The 20935-nt window shown below is 39.3% G+C and overlaps 1 protein-coding gene across 1 annotated transcript in view; it reads right to left on the reverse strand.

Annotated features, from left to right (window-relative positions):
- Nucleotides 1–20935, reverse strand: part of HAPLN1 (hyaluronan and proteoglycan link protein 1) — a 71595-nt gene that overhangs the window by 18676 nt on the left and 31984 nt on the right. Inside the window, exon 2 of the mRNA XM_079918355.1 lies at nucleotides 14484–14609. Coding sequence (XP_079774481.1) covers nucleotides 14484–14583 — 100 coding nt within the window. The 5' untranslated portion in view covers nucleotides 14584–14609. The remainder of the gene's footprint in view (nucleotides 1–14483; nucleotides 14610–20935) is intronic.

Below are 20935 nucleotides of genomic sequence, written 5' to 3' on the forward strand. Positions count from 1 at the left end.
TCCAGTGGATACTGAGGGGCGACTGTGTTTTGTTTCCTTCAGACTGGAGTAAATCCCATTGTTCCCAGTGTCGCTCACTGGGAGCCAGAAGCTCCCGTCAGTGGTCTTGACTCTGCTGTGTCTTGTCAGCTTTGCATCAGAGATGTTTACAAGGCCCCTCCCCTCTGCCCCTCTCTCTCTCCATCTAGTCTTTACTGTCCTTTCAGAGGGCTTTTCATTTATCAGAGACAGAGCTTTACTTTCTTGCCCAGCTGTTCCTCAATGTAAAGACTCTGAGTCTCTGCTCTATGACTCAGCAGTTCAGGAAGGGTGACCTGAAGAGGGCAGGAAAGAAGCTTTAAGGAGGATCCATGGCTGCCCTCAGCCCTCTACTACTTGACTTGGGTTTGAAATCCTGTTGTATTTATCCCTGGCCCATCTTTGCTTTTACCTGGAGTTCAAATGCTGACCTGAAGACATATAAGAATACGTGTGCTTCTTACCATGTGTGTAACTTGGAAAGAAATATGTATACTTACATAAACTATATCTGAAGGAATCACTAGAAACCCATGAAACTAATAACCATGGTAGCCTGTGGAAAGGAAAGGTAGATGTCTGGGTCGAGAGCTCCTGGGATATCTTCACTGTGTATACTCCCATATTTAAAAATTTTTGAACCGTGTGCACGTATCACCTGTGCACGCCCTAAGTAGAAATGGAATAAAAATATTAAAAATGGTTGACAAAAATGAACAGAAAACTTAATTGACAAAGATAAACAAAAAACTTTCCCTAAAGTGTCTCTAGAAATACACACAAGAAGCTGGTAGCTTGTAGCCAGAATTGCAGTATATTGTTATAATTGCGAGATTATATTTCTGGAGAAGACCTATGGCTCTGTTAATAATAATAATGTTATATTTAAACAGGTCTTCAAAACGTGAAAATTTTACCTCGTTTTTTCAATTCCTTTAAGATACCACCGACAAAGGTATTGACTGTCTTTTAGTTTTGACTATAAAGGAAGAGTCCAAAGCTGAAAATAAGGTAAGTGAAGATTGCTCTTTGCTGTAAAGTGATTACTGCTGTTTCTCACCCTCTGTGACCCTGTCTTTTGGCCTCACAGGCTACAGGAACATACTCCTCCCAACACCCCTCCACCCTCTGCCTCTAAACACTGTATAGTCATTGTGCCCTGCTTGTTCCTATCAATCTACAGCTGAACCAGATTACCTAGAATTGTATTTCCAGTTTCCTTAAATGGTATGTGACCTGCATTACCTGATGTGATGTGCTGTGGAGCATTCCCTTTGGTATTGACCACATCCGGCTTCCTTCCTGTATGGTCAGACCACTCAAGATGGCTGTTCTCTTGCTTTCTGTACATCCCCTGCTCGACCAGTGCCTGCTTCACCTACTCCCTACTCTCATGACTCACCTTCCTACACAGTTGCCCCAGGTCCCAGCTAATGATTATTCTAGCTTTAGATCAGAACGGCTCCACCATGATAGCTTATCAAAGGGGAGGTGAGGGGTGTATTCCTCTTCTGGTTTCCCTGGTAACTGATGAACCAACCTGACATCAATTCCCCCTATAAATGGTAACCTCCCCTCTCCCTGGGGAGCTAAGACTGCAGCCAGGTCCTGCCTGCCCTCTGCCACACACAGTGGGGTGTCGCTCCAGGACCTTGCTTCAGACGTGTAAGCTCCCCAATCCATTAAACTGTTGATGTCTCTGTTGTTGACTCTGGGCTCTTTCTTCAGTCTTGAAGCTGGGCAGGTACAGGGCTTGTAGGCCTGTGGGGTGCAGCCCAACACTTGCCTTAGAGGTAAATTGATTCTGTGATGGGAGACAGCCCAACACCAACATATAGTGTTGTTTCGGGTGATGTTGATCATGAATGTGTACCATGTTATTATATCCAAGTTTCATAGTAAAAAGTAAGGATAAGTGCTATCACTATTTTAGAGCCTGAAGGTTTTTTCAGGGACAGTGGAAACTTTTCTCCCCAGAGGATACTTTAGACAGATCTTTGCCATATAAAAGGTGAGCTTCTTTGCTGGAAATGGGCATCAAGAGCCTCCAAGTAGTTCTAGGGTGTCCATTGAACGTAGTTCAAAAATCTGTGTTCTGAGACGTAAACCTGAAACTGGGTTACTATCTTGAAAAATATTGTCTCTTTTTAATTCCTTTTTCTTCATCTTTTTCAACCAGGAAGAAGTAAAGTGTGAAGAGGGTGTTTAGCTCTGTTCTACTAAATTCTTTGTGGCTTTTGTCTTTCCACATTCATTATTGTTTCATCTATTTTCGCAGCAGCTATAGTTTATTGGTTAAGCATGTGGACTGTGCCTCTTACCTGGTGTCACCTAACCTTTATGTGCTCAGTTTTCTCATCAGTAAAATGGAGTTAAGCCACCTTCTTTGCAGGGTTCTTGTGATGGTTAAAGGACGTGATACACTGAGAGCTTAGCCTAGTGCCTGGTACCCTGAGTGCCCAGTAAATGTTGGCTGTTACTAGCAAACATTTACTGAGTTTCCAAACTGTGCCAGGTATGCAAACCAGCTTCTGTCATCGACATTTTCTTCTTTCCTGTGCTCTTTCAGAAGACAGTTCCTAGAAAGTACTGATTCCTGAAAACTCGCATCTCATCAACTGATGATGATTTTCCTAATCTAGTGGTTCTTAATAGAATAGGAGCTCATTTCAGTACCACCACCTTAAAGCCTTTTCAAAAAACACCCTGTGTCTAATCCAGCTTCTTCCTGCTTCCTCCTCCCTTTCCTTGGGGGTTCCAGAAAGTCTTCGGGGGCTTCCCTGGTGGTACAGTGGTTGAGAGTCCGCCTGCCGATGCAGGGGACACGGGTTCGTGCCCCGGTCCGGGAAGATCCCACATGCCGTGGAGTGGCTGGGCCCGTGAGCCATGGCCACTGAGCCCGTGCATCCAGAGCCTGTGCTCCGCAATGGGAGAGGCCACAACAGTGAGAGGCCCGTGTACCGCAAAAAAAAAAAAAAAAAAAAGAAAGTCTTTGTTTGGTTGTAGAGGTGGAATGTGTGTATTGGTAGCTGTCACCCCACCTTGCTCCTTGAACTGCTCTTCAGAATCACTATGGTGGCCTGAGGAAAAGTTTCTCAAAGGCTTGAGACCAAATCTTTTTTTCATAGTGATTTGATTTCTTCTGGAACATAATTATATCAGTTGAATGGAATAAAATGGGAGCCGTTTTTACCCACTGCTTCACTCAGAAGTTTTTCAGAGAAGGCTTAGATGGAGGCTGTATGGTTCCTGGTGGGTCAGGAGCAGAGGAATCAGCCTGCCTGAGTTTGAATCTCAGCTTTACCACTTAACAGCCATACGACCTGGGGCAAGCTACAGACCCTCTCTCAGCCTCAGTGAGGATAACCACCTTTATGTAGTGTGGTGGTGAGAGCTAAATGAGATGACCTAGGTAATGAAGTTTCTATTGTGTATCACACATAGTAAGTGGTTTTAAATGCTAATATTAATTTATCAGTATTATTGCCATTGGTTAAGTCCAATATAACTGGTCCCCAAACTTGAGACAGTCATACTAGCTTTGTCAACTCGGAGTTGTCTGCTCTTGCTAATAATTTTCAGAATTTAAACTTGTGCATGTTATCAAAGATTTATGAGTAAAGAAATAGCATTTGATTTCTATTATTTTAGTCTTAGGAAAAAAATATCACAGATATAGAGAAATTAAGGAATACATTATAAGAAAATAAAATTTGAATGTTTTACTAATATAGTAAATGACAATCTTTGAAGAATCATACTTTCCAGGACTGTAATACAGACTTCTTTCAAAGGGTGTGGAGAAACTGAAGCATTAGCATGCGTCATTCTTCTTCATTAGGCTGTAATTAACCACACAGTCCCTAATTATTAGAAATGTGTTTTTATGTGGTAGAGGGCTCAGATCTACTTGTCTCTGCTCAGAGTATTTCCACTTTGTGGTAAAACATAAGGTCAAGTTATCCATAATTTGCAGAAAGGACACTGTTGGTTTTATACATTGGTATGGTTAGTGTCTTCACTTAGTGTGAAAGATATCAAGATAGTACTATGCAGAGTCAGTTCTGGAGGCAAAAGGGAACTTTTGACTCTGAATCAACAATCATGAATTGATAGCCTTTAATGTGTCAAGTATTAAGTTTAGTGCTGAAACAAAACGAAAGGTAAGTCGAACACAAAAGCCCAGGTGGGCAAGGCTGAGGGAAAATGAAGGGAGCACCATGGTCTTGAGAACACAAGGAGTGAAAGGGACCGTACCATTGCTGGGTGCGCGCACTCCATGCTCACGGGGAGCAAGTACTCGTTCCCACTGATGTTGTCCAATGGGAATGCAGGCTGAAAAGCAGCAGGTCTTTGGATTTTTCAACAGATGCTAGAAATACACTTTTTTTTTTTTGGCTACGCCTCGTGGCCTGTGGGATCCCACTTCCCCGACCGGGGATCCAAACCCCGCCCTTACGCTCTTGGCAGTGAAAGCGCAGAGTCCTAACCACTGGACCACCAGGGAATTCCCTAGAAATGCACATTTTAATGTGAATATCTCCTATTTTTAAAAACTTGCAATTAATTTAGATTTTAAAAATATGGTACCTGGGAAAAAAAATTACCACATATCAGAGATCAGGATTTAGACTCTGGGAAGTGAATATGTGACCTTTGAATCCTCCTTTATCCCACCTGTTGATTCTGAGGGTTTCTAAATTTCAGACCCGGGCGATCTCCTTGTTTCTGCTTGCATTTCCTCCTTCTCCTGTGATCTCATCTAGTCCCATGGCTATAAATGTTGATGTGCTGGTGATTCCAAAACTTTCTAGCAGTGTACTTTTTCCTGAGCTCCGAACTAGTAAATCCAATGACCTGCTGCTCATATATTGGATCCAAACAAATAACTTGAGTCCTCCTGTCCTGCCCAGACTTGTTCTTCTCCCAATCTTCCTCAGTTCATCTTATGCCTCCGTCATCTGTCCATTTATTCAAGCCAAAATCTAGCAGGTGTGTTTGATATGCCCCTTTCCCTTAATCCCTACGTCTAGTCTGTCAGCAAGTGCTGCCATCTCTACCTCATTTTTTTTTTTTTTTCCCAAATTGGTTCATCTCCATCCATCTCCACTGCTACCATCGTGGGCCACACCACCATGATTTCTCACCTAAACTACCTCAAGACCCTCCTAAAGTTCTCCTCACTTTTACTCTTGACCCACCATAATCCAGTAGTCACCTGGTCTTTTGTACATGTAAATCATATTACATCATCCCTTTGCTCAAAACCTTTTAGCCATTTTCAAGCACTTTTAGAATAAAATCGGAACTCTATACTCTGAACCAAATAAAAAGTACGACGGTCTCACTCATGCCTCCTCTTCCAGTCTCATCTTAAACCACACCCTCTCCACTGCCAGGCTGTAGTCCCTTTAGCTTCTCTCTGGTTTGAAAATACCATGTTTATTCCCATCTCAGAGAATTTGCACTTCCCATTCTTTCTACCTGGAATGCTCTGTCCCTGGCTTTTGATGTGACAGGTTTCTGCTCACTATTCAGAGCTCAGCCTACAGAGCCCTTCCTAATTCCCCTCTATGGGGTTCATCCTACAGCCCCCTAGGGGCTCTCTCACAAGATTTTCCCCCTTAAAAACACTTTTATATTTATTGTTTATATGTTCATTTGTTTTTATTTATTCAATTACATATGCAAGCCAAATAAATAGTTATAAGAAAAGAGGCCAAAGCTTGGTTTTGGAGCACACTTTGATTTTAATATATTATGGGCAGCCTATAAATAACTGTTATATCATACATCTTTTAAAATAAGATATTCCGTTTACATGGAAACATCTCTATGAAGTATTAACGTCCAATCAGCTTTTCAGTATTTTAAGCTAATTAAGACCCTTCGTTAATGATTGTGTGATAAAAAACAAGGCAAAGTGAGAACATAAAATAATCATATGTAAATTCTGGAGATTTAAAACCTTTCAGTATAATTTATGACAGTTTTCAAGAGAAAATAAGAATTGTTCATAACCCACATTATTCTAGGGAAGAAAACTTTAGAATTTTCCTATCCTTGAAAAAAGCAAAAAACAGAAAAGGAAAAAACCCTTGTGTGAGTGTTCATTATTTTTTACTAGCAATATTATTGGTCACAGATAATCATAAATCCATTGTGAAAAAAGGTAGCCATATAACTAAGAAAATAAAAACTGTATGTAATACACACTGTAGTTTATAAGGAAACCTGTCTTTTTTTTTTTGCGGTACGTGGGCCTCTCACTGTTGTGGCCTCTCCCATTGCGGAGCACAGGCTCCGGACGCGCAGGCTCAGCGGCCATGGCTCAGGGGCCCAGCTGCTCCGCGGCATGTGGGATCTTCCTGGACCGGGGCACGAACCCGTGTCCCCTGCATCGGCAAGCGGACTCTCAACCACTGCGCCACCAGGGAAGCCCGGAAACCTGTGTTTAACTTACATGCCTTTCACCTGTTTCATCTGTGCCTTTCCCTACCATTCAGTAACTCTGAGCCAATCGGACAAACGTCATTTCCAATGCTTTCCAGGAACAAGGCAAAGCAAGGAAGAAAACAAACACCACTTCAAATAGAATCCTCTAGAAGCGGAAATCTCCTCACTTCAAGGATATGTTTTCAGTGGTGTTTCTATTTTAAATTTATGATCTCTCTTTAGAAACAAGAGACGACTCTCCCTTCTTTCCACCCCCTTCACCTAATCTGAGCCCTTGACTGTAGTAAATGTTCCCTGTTCTAACTTGCTTTGTTAATTTTGTACTTGATGGACTATGGTCTTTCTGTGTTTTTATCCTTAATGTCCTTGTCTTGTCTGAGTGGACAGTGTGTGGGAAAGGTAGGTAGAATTCTTGTTTAACTTAATATTCTTTAGTACATTTCGCAGCGTAATCCTTGAGTATGTAAAAACATACTACTCAGAGTTTATACATGTGGTAATTAGTTACCGAGGAAGTACTCAAGTCAAGCAACCAACGTGTTTAATTAAAACAAGATTAAAATGGCTCCAATTTGCACTGACTACTTGATAATCATTTTTGAGAACATATGTAGTGCTGCTACTACATTGTAGCAATACAAAATACACAAAATGTTTTTGAAGTGATTTGTATAGAACTTTTAGATTTCTTATGCTTTCAGTGTCTTCATTTTGAAATAAAAATATTTCTGTAACAAAGATCCCCTCCCACCCCCTGGATATTTTCACTTTGATACCTCTTAATTAAATATTTTAACTTAGCACTTTGGTAGATTTTTGTACTCCAAGATACATTCCTAAAAGAGTAGTTTCCATTTTCCATTTAAAATAAAGAGCCAAAGCAATAAAGAAATCTAACTATTCTTTCTTGGTAGCTGGGAAAGTCAGAGAGATATAGCATGTTGAAATTACTTTAACATTAATCCATTCAGCTATAGGTCAGTGCTTTAGCTGAGTCAACATTGGTTCCAGCAAAGCTGCAACCAAAGAAAAAGGCTTCTGTATTTAATGGATTTTTCTGGGGGGGAAAAAAAAAGCTTTGGGAAAGTTTCCAAACAGTCATTGGCTTCCTGCATAATTTGCCAATTTCAGCACTCAGGATGGAACAGAGAACGCAATGGCTGTTAGTGTGAATTTGTTGCTACCTGAAAATATTATTAAATATAGGTTTTTATACCTGGAAATATTCTAAAATTCATTGTTTTAATAGATGCATTATAGAATAACATAGAATTCAGCATTTTAGGCTACTCTACAACAAGTTTAGAAATATTCTTAAGGTGTATTTTATGGGTTTAAAAAGTGAGTATGAATACAAAATTCTAAATACTAGGATATTTTTGTTTGGTAACTAAGTATTCTTTTCTTCATATTTCAACCTCTATATAACACTTATTTTATTGTTTTTTGTCATCTTTGTCGCCCTGATAATATTGTCATTAAGCTCACTGAGGAGATGGTTTGTTCTTCCGTAGAGAATAACTCAGTATTTTGCACAAAGAAGCCCAATGTTTAGCAAATGCCCGAATGAGTAGATTATTTCAAAAGGACACACAAATGCACAGAAGACTGGGCAATGGGCTAGCAAATGCAAAGTTGCATTTCATTCCTTGCTTTTTCTATTTATAACCGTTGTGTATGTGTGTATAAATGTATAAACTATATGTGTGTGTGTGTACCTAGTGTACCAACTATATAGTTGAGGAAAATTATTGCCATGCTTGACTTATACCTATAATTTAAAGAAACTGCTTTATTGAATGGCAGTTATCACAGTTAGTAGTTCTATATTCATAGTAATGTCTGCCTTTCACTAGACCATAAGCTTGATGAAGACAAAGACTGTGAGTTTTGGTCATCATTCTATTCCCAATGCCTATTAAGGTGCTTACTGTAGATGACACATTTGTGCCCCCCTCCCAAATTCATATGTTGAAACCTGATTCCCAATGTGATGATAGTTGGAGGTGTGGCGTTTGGAGGTGATTAGGTTATGAGGGTGGAGCCCTCATGAATGGAATTAGTGCCCTTATATAAGGGACCCAGGAGCAGTCCCTTGTCCCCTTCTGCCATGTGAGGACACAGAGAAAAGACAGCCATCTCTGAACTAGGAAGCCAGCTCTCACCAGACACCAAATGTGCCAGCACCATGATCTGGGACTTCCCAGCCTCCAGAACTGTGAGAAATCAATTTCTATTGTTGATGAGCCACCCAGTCTATGGTATTCTGTTACAGCAGGCCGAATAAGTGTATATATGTATGCGTGCAGTATTTTTCCATATGTATGTATATGCCTATATACATTTTCCTTCATCTCTTTTGGTTTTATTTATTGTATTTATATGGTGATATTCTTATTCCGATCAAATGATAAGGCTGTGTTTAAAGCAGTAGGTTCTTATTAGCATATTTGGTTTCACATCCTATAGTAAGTTAAGAAGAGATTTTGGAATTAGGATGTTGCTAATTTTTATAATTTCATGATGAAATTCTCTAATATTTTATAGCTCATAATTTCTAGATAGTATTATTAACAGTATATGCATTTAGCCAAATGCAATTTGGAAAATATAGTTGATATTCATGGATTTTGCATTTGTAGCTGTAGATAGTGTACTCTGCCTTGAAAAGAAAAAAATAAATTATAATTTAACTTTTAGTAAACAGACTCATGGAGTCTGAGTCCAGACAAGTTTTAAGTGGAAGAGAGAATGCTTATCTAGCTCTCCCATTAAACTTTTGTTCTGTAGATGGTTTATGATCATCCATTATTAAAATCACTTCACTCCTTTTGATCCTCTCTGCACCACCAGATCCCAACTCTGCAGATATTACATAAGGAACACGATAGCATTGCAGTGACCAAATGTAAATCAAATACTCTTCAAAGCTTCGTGCACACATTAGGAGGATTGCTGCATCCTGCCTCTGGTGGATTCTCCTGGATTGTAAGACGCTATGTGCAGTGTGGGAGCAATAAAAAATGACCAAACAAAAATTGCTATCGAAACTCAGAATCCTCTTCCTTATCTGCTGCCTCTCATCGTACAAACTGTAAAGTTTCCTGAGATTTGGAAAGACTGACTAGGACTTGATTAGGAAAAGTTCCTAGATTTTGGCCCTGAATTTATTTAACAAATGTATTGATTACCTATACTATGTGCCCAGTATTAGTTTAGGTGACGGGGATACATCAGACAAAGATCCCTGCCCTCGTGGAGCTGATATATGTTCTTGTGGCAGAGATGGACACAAACAATTGCATAAAAATAAGTAAAGTAGATATCCAGGACTACAGAGAAAAGGAAAAGAAGATCAGAGGTAGATAGGGACGCCAGAGGAGGGGAAGAGCACAGTAGTCAGGGTGCATTCATTAAGAAGGCGAGGGCTTCCCTGGTGGTGCAGTGGTTGAGAGTCTGCCTGCCAATGCAGGGGATGCGGGTTCGTGCCCCAGTCCGGGAAGATCCCACATGCCGCGGAGCGGCTGGGCCCATGAGCCATGGCTGCTGAGCCTGCGCGTCTGGAGCCTGTGCTTCACAACAGGAGAGGCCACAACAGTGAGAGACCCGCGTACCGCAAAAAAAAAAAAAAAAAGAAGGTGAAAAATGATCCCAGATTTGAAGAAGGGGGTTAGCCAAGAGAAACTTCTCCTCATCAGCCATGCAGCCTGGGCCAAGCAACATTTAAGTGCTGGGTCTTGATTTCCTCATTTATACAATGGCGTATTGATCTCAATGATCTATATTAAAGTCCTTTTAAGTTCTTAAATTCTGTAAACTATGATTTACTTTATGCCAACATTACACAATGAAAGCAGTGATCTATTAACGTATATTAGGCCCACACAATGTGTCATGTGTTGCTGAATGCCATGGATGCCACAGGACTTGAGAAGTGCTCATTACAAGAGTGGTAATTTAGAAGTGTCTCATTGCACTCATTCATGTATTCAGCACATATATTAAGCTCCTAGTATGTGCCAGGCACTACTGTATAGCTGGAGTGTTACAAAGCTGACAGTCTGATGCTAAGCTAGGACGTAAGAGTGGTTTGGGGCACGAGAAGGGGGAACCAACCACATTGAGTGGAGAGTGTCTACTTCTGCGAGGGATTCTAGATCTCCATTATTTTTGCCACCCACAGAGATGAACTTCTGACAACTCTTTCTTTAAAAAAATCTAATTGCTTTATCTTTTGAGAAAAGTGACCATAAGTTTTACTTATTATAAAGAAGGGAACTGTTTTCATCTCTTAAGATTTCCTCTTATTATTCTTTTAAAAAATTTAATGTAGCTTATTTGTGTTCACCTACTAAGTATATTAAGGGGAATATTATTTAAGTTTGGAAAGCTTCATTTTCTACACGGAAAGTAAAAGTGATCAGATAATGTTTAATACCATTGGAGAAATTTAAAACTGGAATTAAGGAGGGCAAAGAAGGCAATTTATAAAATGTTTACTTCATTAGAACTAAGGTAATGATATGGTTCTGCTAGCAAATGAATTTGAAAAGCACGACCTTTTCCCACCAGTATTTGTGCTCCCTTTTCTATTTAAAAATCAGTTTTCCGTGACAGTGAAGAAATAATCAACATGGCGATAACAACTATCATCTACTGGTGCTTATTGTGTTCTGGGTACTAAGCACTTTTCCATATATTATCTAATTTAATTCTCACAAAGCTTTATAGAATAACAGTGATTATACCCAATTCTATACATGAGATAACTGAGACTTGAAGAGATTAAGTAAACTGCCCAAGGTCTAAAGCCAGTAACTGGGATTAGGGGAAAAACTCCTGAACTTGTCATCAGAAGACCTGCACTTGGAATGCCAGAGGCAGGAAACACTGGATCGCTGACATGGATAAGATCAGGCGGTTACTTATTCAGTATAACTATAATTGTTTTGCAGCTATTTTGGTTAATAGGCAAATGGTCATAAAATTTCTCTGCTGTCCATATAAATGTCTTCGTAAAAGTTGTATTTTACAAAGTATATTCATCATCTGTGAATTTCTACTGGTAATTGAAAGTCTACAAAGAGTTTTTTTAGAACAGATCCAAATATTTTAAAAATTGTGCTTTTGTGTGATTTAGTACTCCATATAAAAATCTTCCTAATGAACTCAAGTTTCAAAGGCTTGAGAAGTTGTTTGACTAGGCACATCATGAAATGAGGAGTATAATCTGTTAGTTGAGATTGTTATAGAGACAATGTCAACAGCAGTTATCTCTTCCTGTAGAAGTATTTGAGGAAATTACTATCCCCCACACTGCGAACAGTATATGATACAGAAGCTGATATCTTGATTGCAAATTTTTAGCAGACTCCATGGACAAGTGTAGTTTACTTTCTTAATCAAGTTGATTCAATAAAAAAATTAAAGGAAGTGAATTAGTACAAGTGCAATTTTATCTAAAGCTTTTCAGTAGAAACACTTTGCCCAGGAATCTATACTTGCCATTTTTTCCCCTGGTATTCTGACTTTTTTTTTTTAAGCCAGATTAAAAAAAATTTTTGCCTATATCTCTATAGAATCTCCCACAACTAGATAAGGAGGAAGCCTTCAGAAAAAATAATTAGGTAACTCTTATGCATAAGAGTTAAGAACGTGTTAACAAAGTGTTCAGCATCTTTATCAAGGCAGCCAAGGAGAATTTGAGGATTATGTGCATTATTCCCCTGGTATTATTTAAGCCTGGGAAACTTGAGGTACAAAAATAAAAAATTAATTACAAATGAGAGGTAGAAAAGGTGTTTTTGTAGTAACACGAATTTTGAATAATTTTCTGTCACTGAGAGAAGCTCATACTGCTTATCAGTACAATTTGGGAATTTGAGATTCAGATTACTAATTTAATCATTTGATTGCAAAATTCTTATAAAATTTTATGAAGCCTTCAGCTCCCTTAAATTCCTTCTGGGCCATGTTTTTGTTTTGTTTTTGGAGGGCTGTGTTTGATAAATAAGAGTTTTAAATATGAGAAAATAATCCAGTATGTAAGTAATGAAGGTTATCTGCTTTAATGATTATCTGCTGTGCTATGGGTTTATTTTTGTGTTATAAAAGGCAACTGAAATTATGGCAGGCCATTTGGAAGTGTTTCTCTGAAGGGCTGAGAACATGAAAGTTCAATCTGAATGCTATAATAAAGTAAAAAGAAAACTTTTTGTTGGATAAAAACCAATGAGAACAGGTATTTGGAGCAATTTTTAAAAAAATTTCAACTATGGACACAGCATCATAATATTGACCCAAATCACATTTCAGTGTTAATTTCCATAAGCAAAATGTAGGCCTTGTAGTAGTTGTTTTTTTTTTTTTGTAGTATTATTACTTGAAAGCTCAGAGCAACTTTCTAAGAACATGAATTTACAATTAAAATGAAGTGGACTAGCAAGTCATTTTTTAAAAAATTGGATAGTGTAGGCAAATAATCTGGATAATTCTGATACCTTGTGTCAGCAATTCCTTTGCACTAAATTTCAACAGAGTATATGGGAATGGAAAGACTGGAGCAACAGAAGTTTTCCTTGCTGAGAAAACTTGAGTCTGACTTACAGGCTTCCTTCAGGAGTAACTTTTAAAATGTTAATATAGTTTTAAAATAATATTTTTATACTCTGCATGAAATTAGACTAAATGATTTATACATCAATAACAGGTATCTAGTCTAGTAATGGCTTGAAACCATTGCTAAAGGTTAATCCTCCATTGGATTTAAAACTTCTGTGACTTGATGTTAAAAGGATGTGCTCCCTCATCAGAAATCTCTATGTGTAAATATCTTAAGTCTCTGGGAAACAGCTTTGATTCTACTATATATAGTAAAGGAAACAGCTGAGTCAGCAGCTTGCATAGTAAAACTTATGATTATGTAATTCCTTTTTATGGTCCAACAGTGAAAATCGTAAAGCTGTTAGAAACAAAGAGAACTGAAAGAGAAATGCCTAAAATAGCTAGACATTGTCAAATTCAGAATTCTATCTGGGTAGTTGTAATACATGCAGGAAAATACTTCCAGCCAGACCTACACTATCATTTGACCTTCACAAGTCATACTTTTCAACAGTGGATGCGATTTTCTGAGACTACACTTTTGACCTTGAAGCTATAACTTGATGTTTTATGTCTCTTAGCAAACTTATAATGCCTCTGGTCCCCAAACTGAGTTCATCTAAAATTCATACCATCATGTGTTTAAACTGTTAAATCCTGTAATTCTTATTTTAATTATTCAGCATACAAGGGCAAAGAGAGAAGCTCCACCTCCTTTAGAATTATATTTTTCTTATTGCATTGAAATGCAACATTGAAAGCTAAGTCTCATTGAAAGCTAAGTCTCTTAGCTTTCTTAACGCAGGATGTCCCTCATCTGAAGCTGGGGCTGAGGAAATAGCTGCATTGTACTGCAGCCTCAAATCCTGCTACAGCTCCCAGGCTTAGGATTCAGCTGAGCTGAAAAGAAATATGCAGGGCAATACATTGGTCTATGGGAACTAAAGCTTTACCAAAGGAGATTTTAATAGGGTAAGTTACTTTTTCCTGAACCTTAGCTTGTCTGACTTTCATTTTCATGTTTTTCTTAATGATGATTCTAACAAAATGACCTTACATCTTAAGTTTTACTTCCTATTTCTCCCCCCGCCCACCCCGCTTTTGCCTTGCCTCTAAATAAACTTTCTACCCTCCATTCTCCTTAGAAGATAGCAACTGAAAAGCCTTGAACGATTGCATCAACTCCCTGCAGCTGGACATTCTTAAGCCAATGCACTTTAATTGTCCCCCGATTCTTAACTCTACTGTAATGCAATAGCATTCAAAAGCCAGGGAGCATGTTCACCAATTCGCTGAAAAGAAAAGTCAATGCAGCAGAACTAAAATTAAGAAACACTAACCAAGCATCTCAACTCTAAGTAACTTGAAATGATTTGACTTTCATAAGAGAAGCTGTGTTTTCTTACCTTGGATGTGAATAACTCTGTCATGATCTACAGTATAGTTGTCTGAATGATGATCGGCCCAGCAGACTGAAATCAGCACCAGAAGAAGTAGACTATTCATCTTTGTAGCCCAAAGAATCTTCTTCACTGTGAAAGCATCACATACAAAGAGGCTTGTGAGATTTGGAACCCTTTGGAGTGTTGCACTGCACAACTTATTACTGCCTTATCATCATAGAATGGGTCTGTAAAAATATTTAACCCGATGTGCTCAGAAAGTTACTGTAGCTGTCTTTGGGAGCTGAAGACTGCAGCTTTGAACAATTCCAATTTCTCTTATGTAGCCAGAGTCCAAACAGTGTTTAACTCTATCTTTGCAGAATTGTAAATCTAGAAATTTATTTAGAACAGTATAGTTTCGAGGTAGAGAGTTATAGCAAGTTACAAAAAGATGTGGCAAGGATATAAACAGACTTTTCAAAAACATTTAAACCTCTGAATTTGAAGTATAAGTTAATAACACAGTTTGATACAGCTACATATGAATATTTGTCATCAGGTTTAATTCGGAACTGAATCCATTCATTTTACATATGGCTTCCTAAGCAGGTTAGATTTGCTTGTTCTAAATAGAAAAGAGGACACACACAAAAATGCCTGATTAAACAGAAGCAGCACATTTGTTACAGACTCACCATCTTAAACACTGCTTGGGTCTATGGTGAATAGTTGAAAATTATAGACAAACTAGGTTAGAGTTGTGCATGCTACCAGTGCAGTCATCCTGATTGATTTTTCATTCATTTCTACCTAAAATGCTGACGCATCAACTTGGAGTGCCAGGTAGGGTCTCTGCAGTCAGCAGAGCCACGGCTGCAGGGACCGTTCCTGCCAGCCTCCCAGGGCAATTAAGCAAATAAAGAGCTGAAATAGACAGCCAGGCGCAGCTCTAGTCCTGAGTGAAAGAGGCTGAGCCATCGCCTGGCTGTTCTTTATTGCAAGACCGATTTGACAAAAAGGGACACAATCCCCCCCAAACTTCGTCATTCTAAGGACCAAAAAGTGATTCCAAATAATACAAACCAGACGACCTTTGCAGTATTTGCCAGGCAAGATTTTCAGTGTAGCTCCTCTTTTAATGTGGAAGCTGAGGCAGATATTAACAAGAGCTTTCTTTTTCTCTCATGCACACAGCAGCCTTAACAATACTTGGCTATTTTTGAGACTGAAATTGCACAGTAATGACTTCTCACACTAGTTTGTTTTTTCCAGGAAAGCCTGAGTCCCTGGAATACTTATTAAAGAGCTCTGAGTCTGTTCCTGGAGGCCCTTGCAGGCCAGCCTCTTCTCCAGAGCCTAATGCATTACTCACAGACGTCCCCCAAGTCTCTTGGGACAGCAGTACCTCTCTGCCTTCTCCCCTCTAAAAATCGGCATCGTTGTGATGCTTAAGGATTCAGTCTCTCATGTTTGCTTTAACCCTTTTCTTTTTCTTCATTATGTCACAGAAAGAAGATGGTGGATGAGCAAATTGAGAAACTTACTTTCCCAGGAAACTAAAACTGTCACCTGCAAAATTCTCTCCGATTTACTGATCTTGTTTTCAGGAGTTCACTTGCTTGCTCCTCTCAGGTTTTTTTGGGAAATGATTATTTTTTTGAAGCAACTGACTTTTTTCCATAGGAATACTGTTAACAAATATTACCTGTTTTCAGCCCCGAACTACACTTTGGGTGAACAGATATAATAGAGGTGACCTTTTGGAATTTGGAATATGATTGACACAGTTATAGACAGACACATAAGACAATGGGCCAACGGGTATATGAGGTGTCCTGTTCTCTTTGCTCACTACGGGAGTCAGAGGAGAGGGGGAAATGTGGAAGAGAGGGTGTGAGAAAAACATACAATTTTGACTGGTAAAGGAGACATTCTAAGAAGGGTCAGGATGAGCAGAGGCAGAGAATTTGCTAGATTATCTTTCACATTAGGGTGGACATCTACAGTATAATTTATAGGGAGTTGTGTACTCTCCCCTAAACACACACACACACACACACACACACACACACACACACACAGTTATGCATCCTACCACAGAAGTCACCCTGATTTTTACTCATTTGTACCTAAAATATATCACACACAAATTTATCTACTTTAATTCCATATCATAGTATTAAAAATTATATCGCTAAGGATTCATTCCATTGTGTCACAATATTAAGTATCCAACGACCCAATTTTAAAATGCAAACATCCTGGGGTGGGAGCAGTGCTGGAGATAAATAATAATAACAGCAGTTCCTTTTAATTGAATGTCTACTATGTGCCAAGTGCTCTGCTAAGCACTGTGCGTGTAATGGCTCATGCAGTCCTTATAATAATCCTGTGAGACAAATCTTTCCATTTTTTTCTGACACAGTTACCTTGTTGGAGGTCACACATCTAAGAAAGCGACAATGTTTGTATTTGCCTTAGGCAAAAGCAACACCTACTTTGAGTTGTGCTTATTTTTCTGAAAAAGAAAGTTATTTTGTTGCCTTTCTTATTTAGGCTCTTTTACTTGAACATAGGTGATATGAAAACTTTGACTTATGTTATATGTGAGTATGAACTTTTTTCCCAAGGCTTTCATATGAGAGTCAGATGGCACTTTTCGTGGCAAGGTCGTGCCTGCCTTGTTTACAGCACCACTCTGGTACCATGAGCACTACCACGGTGGTTCACGTGTGGGCACACACACGTGCGTTCACACGTGCACCATCTTTAATTAAAATAGCTGAGGACATTACACATCCTCAGTGCAAATACCCCTACACGGGCATCAATGCAGTCCAGGTAGGAGAAAGTGGAGATGGTCTCTGTTACCCTGGCGGTATAACAACTGTCTCACCAAAAGACATGAAACTAGGAAAGCAAACCTCAGGGACACAATTTTCAGGTGTTTAAGCAAACTGCAAGTACACACGAGGTGCTGCACACTAGGTTGAGGTTCCTGAGGATGAGGGCTGTGCCCGCTGTCTGTGTGCTGGTCCTCAAAGGAGAAGGACACTGAACCCTGTTTATTTGCATTTGTAATGATGTCTTCTCTGAATATCCAGGTATTTTTGGTTAAAATTTTTCAGTTTTTGATAAGAGCAGAATTTAGGAAATTTGGGGGCTTCTATACAACCAGTTATTGCCAGCCTTGAATTAACAGTCTTAGTTCCCCTGCAGCTCACACACTGCTGGTCTTTTTCTACAGCCTATCAAACCTTGCCACCGTGATGCTGTAGACAGCTTCAAGATGAGTTCAAATTGAGATGTCTGTGTTCACAGTCACAGGCATGATAGTACTGTGATTTTACAGTTCTGCTTTGGTGACAACTGAACCACTATTTGGAAGCAAGATATCGGCCCAACCTGAAAGTCTAATAGTTTGATAGACACAAAGACATACAATACCAATAGTCTAATACCAAAGTGGCCGACTGCTATTTCTTAAACACCTACTGTGTTAAAATTATTGTATTGGGCAATGGGGAAATAAAACAAAGTGGAAGGCCTGTATGCTATTTTCTGTGTCTTGAGAGCTAATGCCACATATTTCCTGAAATACTATTACAGTGGGCCCTCTGTATCCATGGGTTCTGCATCCTCGGAGTCAACCGATCTCAGAACAAAAATATTTGGGAAAAATATTGCAGAAAGTACCAAAAAAGCAAAACTTTAATTTCAAATATTTTCATAGCATTTACATCATATTAGTTATTATAAGTAATCTAGAGATGATTTAAAGTATACAAGAGGATGTGCCTAGGTTATATGCAAATATATTAGGGACTTGAGCATTTTATTTTATTTTTTTTAATAAATTTATTTATTTTTTGGCTGCATTGGGTATTCGTTGCTGTGCGCAGGCTTTCTCTAGTTGCAGCGAGCGGGGGCTACTCTTCGTTGAGGTGTGCGGGCTTCTCATTGCGGTGGCTTCTCTTGCTGTGGAGCACGGGCTCTAGGTGCATGGGCTTCAGTAGTTGTGGTGCATGGGCTTAGTTGCTCCACAGCATGTAGGATCTTCCCGGACCAGGGCTCAAACCCATGTCCCCTGCATTGGCAGGCAGATTCTTAACCGCTGCGCCACCAGGGAAGCCCTTGAGCGTTTTGTATAAGGGACTTGAGCATCTGTGGGGTTTGGTATCCACAGGGCATCCTGGAAGCAATTCCCACAAGGACTCTGGGGACAACTGTACATGCTTGGTACTGTCCTTGAAGCTTCACCCATTTAATTGTTATTTCTCAGAACAGCTCAATTGAAGTATGTTAGTATACACATTTTACAGAGTGGTGAATTCCGCATCATGTGAAGTGAGAAGCTGGGGATCTGGGCAGTCTGATGTGACCCCAGAGCCTGCACAATCCATCGCCATCACTGGTGTCCGGTGTACCCTGAGGAATGCCATCAGCTCTCACAACTCTTCCAAGGCTTCACACAAGCTGGAGTGCTTCTCCTCCTTCTCTCACTGGGTTGTAGGCATAGCACTGATCACAGCACTGTTGGCACAAGACGTCTGTACATCCAAAGTTGGAATGCTTTCCTCACTGCACGTGCATCCTGTGTGCCAAGAGGAAGGGCGAATGGAAAACTGGACCTGGGAGAAACCAGGACTAAAGGAGCCAAGACTGAGGCGAGTTTTTACACTGTTTAAAGATCACGTGTGTAGTTACATAGAGGACAGGTGAAGAGTTGTTTTTCTTCTCCATTGAGGGCATAATTACATACACCAGGTTTCAATTCAGCACTTGAAATTTAGTTTACAGGTTATGAGAATCCATACAGAGGTTGCTAGAAGCTGAATGAGCAAACCATAGAATCTGATTGGACAGAATTATTTTAAAATAGACTGAACCTTCTCCTTCTTGATATCTTTCAAGTCTGATCTAGTTACAGGCAGAAGCTGGTCCATGATCAGTGGTGCAGTGAAATGAAAAAAAAACAAGGGACTGCAAAGTATACTTTTTCATTAGGTTAAATTAATTCAACTTTTAAAAATTGTTTTTTTTTCTGACCATTCTTCTGTTAAAATGGCCTTTATTTCATGGAATTATAACTTTTAGACTTTTTAAAATTGTAGATTATTTTATACTTACTAAGCAATATATTTTTAATGACAATCTTATGCTGACTCATCACTTGTTTTGTTTTTATTGGTTGGCTTTGTTTTCTGTTTTGACTCTGCAGGTGTGTAAAATCCAGGAGTCAGACCACTGACCCAAATGATGGCTAAAGAACTCAGACTACTGATGCATTTGAATTGTTCAGTGTGCGGAGGGACCCCTGGTGTTTACCTAAGCCCCAGGATTTACTGCACACAATGGGGCAGAATGCAGAACTGCTTGGAATATACCCAGTGATCAAAAGAGAAGCCATGAATGAAAAAAATCTGTGTTCAGTTATACAACAATAACTACCCTCAGGGAGTGAGTCTGTATAAACTCCAAGTGAACAAAACATCTGCCCTGTCATCTTGCATTGTTCTATGAAAGTGCAAACTACTGAAGAAGTAGAAGAGAATTTATGATGCCCTGAATTAGATGTCTAGCCACAGACATTGTGGTAACCTCCTTCTCAGGCCATGGTCAGTCTGCTGCTTCCTTGGCGTGATCCTTTGGCAACCTAAGAAGCTGGAAAAAGTCCTAGGTCAGGAGGAAGAAAACATGAGTTCTATACCAGGTCTCATAATCGACACATCAGGTCTCAAGTTTTTCACCTACAAAATACTAATAATTTTTTTCCCCAAGGTGAAAAGTGTTTTTGAAAAGTATAAAAACTATGCAGACTAAGGTATTGTTATCAAGCTGGCATGGCTCACCTCAAACCTGATCAGTTTTCATGGATAAATGTAAGAAAATAGCAAACTAAAGATATCTCCTTCTCAGAGGCAGGTGAGTTCTAAAAAGTTCACTATCTCTTGTATGTGGAATCTAAAAATGATACAAATGAACTTATATACCAAACAGACCCACAGACAGAAAACAAACTTATGGTTACCAAAGGGGAAAGGTGCGGGGGAGGGATAAATTAGGAGTTTGGGATTAATATATTAACATAACACACTACTATATATAAAATAGATAACCATCAAGGGCCTACTGTGTAGCACAGAGAACTCTACTCAATATTTTGTAATAAACTATTGGGGAAAAGAATCTATGTGTGTATATATATATATATATATCTGAGTCACTTTGCTGTACACCTGAAACTAACACAACATTGTAAATCAACTATACTTCAATTAAAAAAAAAAGTTCACTATTTGAAATGAGTGCAGGAATCAAAATACAGAGGAGGGCCTGAAGCAGCAGTAGTAATACCAGGCAACTCATTAAAAAATCGAATTCCCTGGGGCTACGACAGATCTCCTGAATCAGAAACTGAGGGTAGGGCCCAGCTGGCAGTGTTTCACAAGCCCTGCCCCCTCCTCCAGGTG

This window comes from Stenella coeruleoalba, assembly GCF_951394435.1.
Source record: "Stenella coeruleoalba genome assembly, chromosome: 3".
Classification (NCBI taxonomy): Eukaryota; Metazoa; Chordata; class Mammalia; order Artiodactyla; family Delphinidae; genus Stenella; species Stenella coeruleoalba.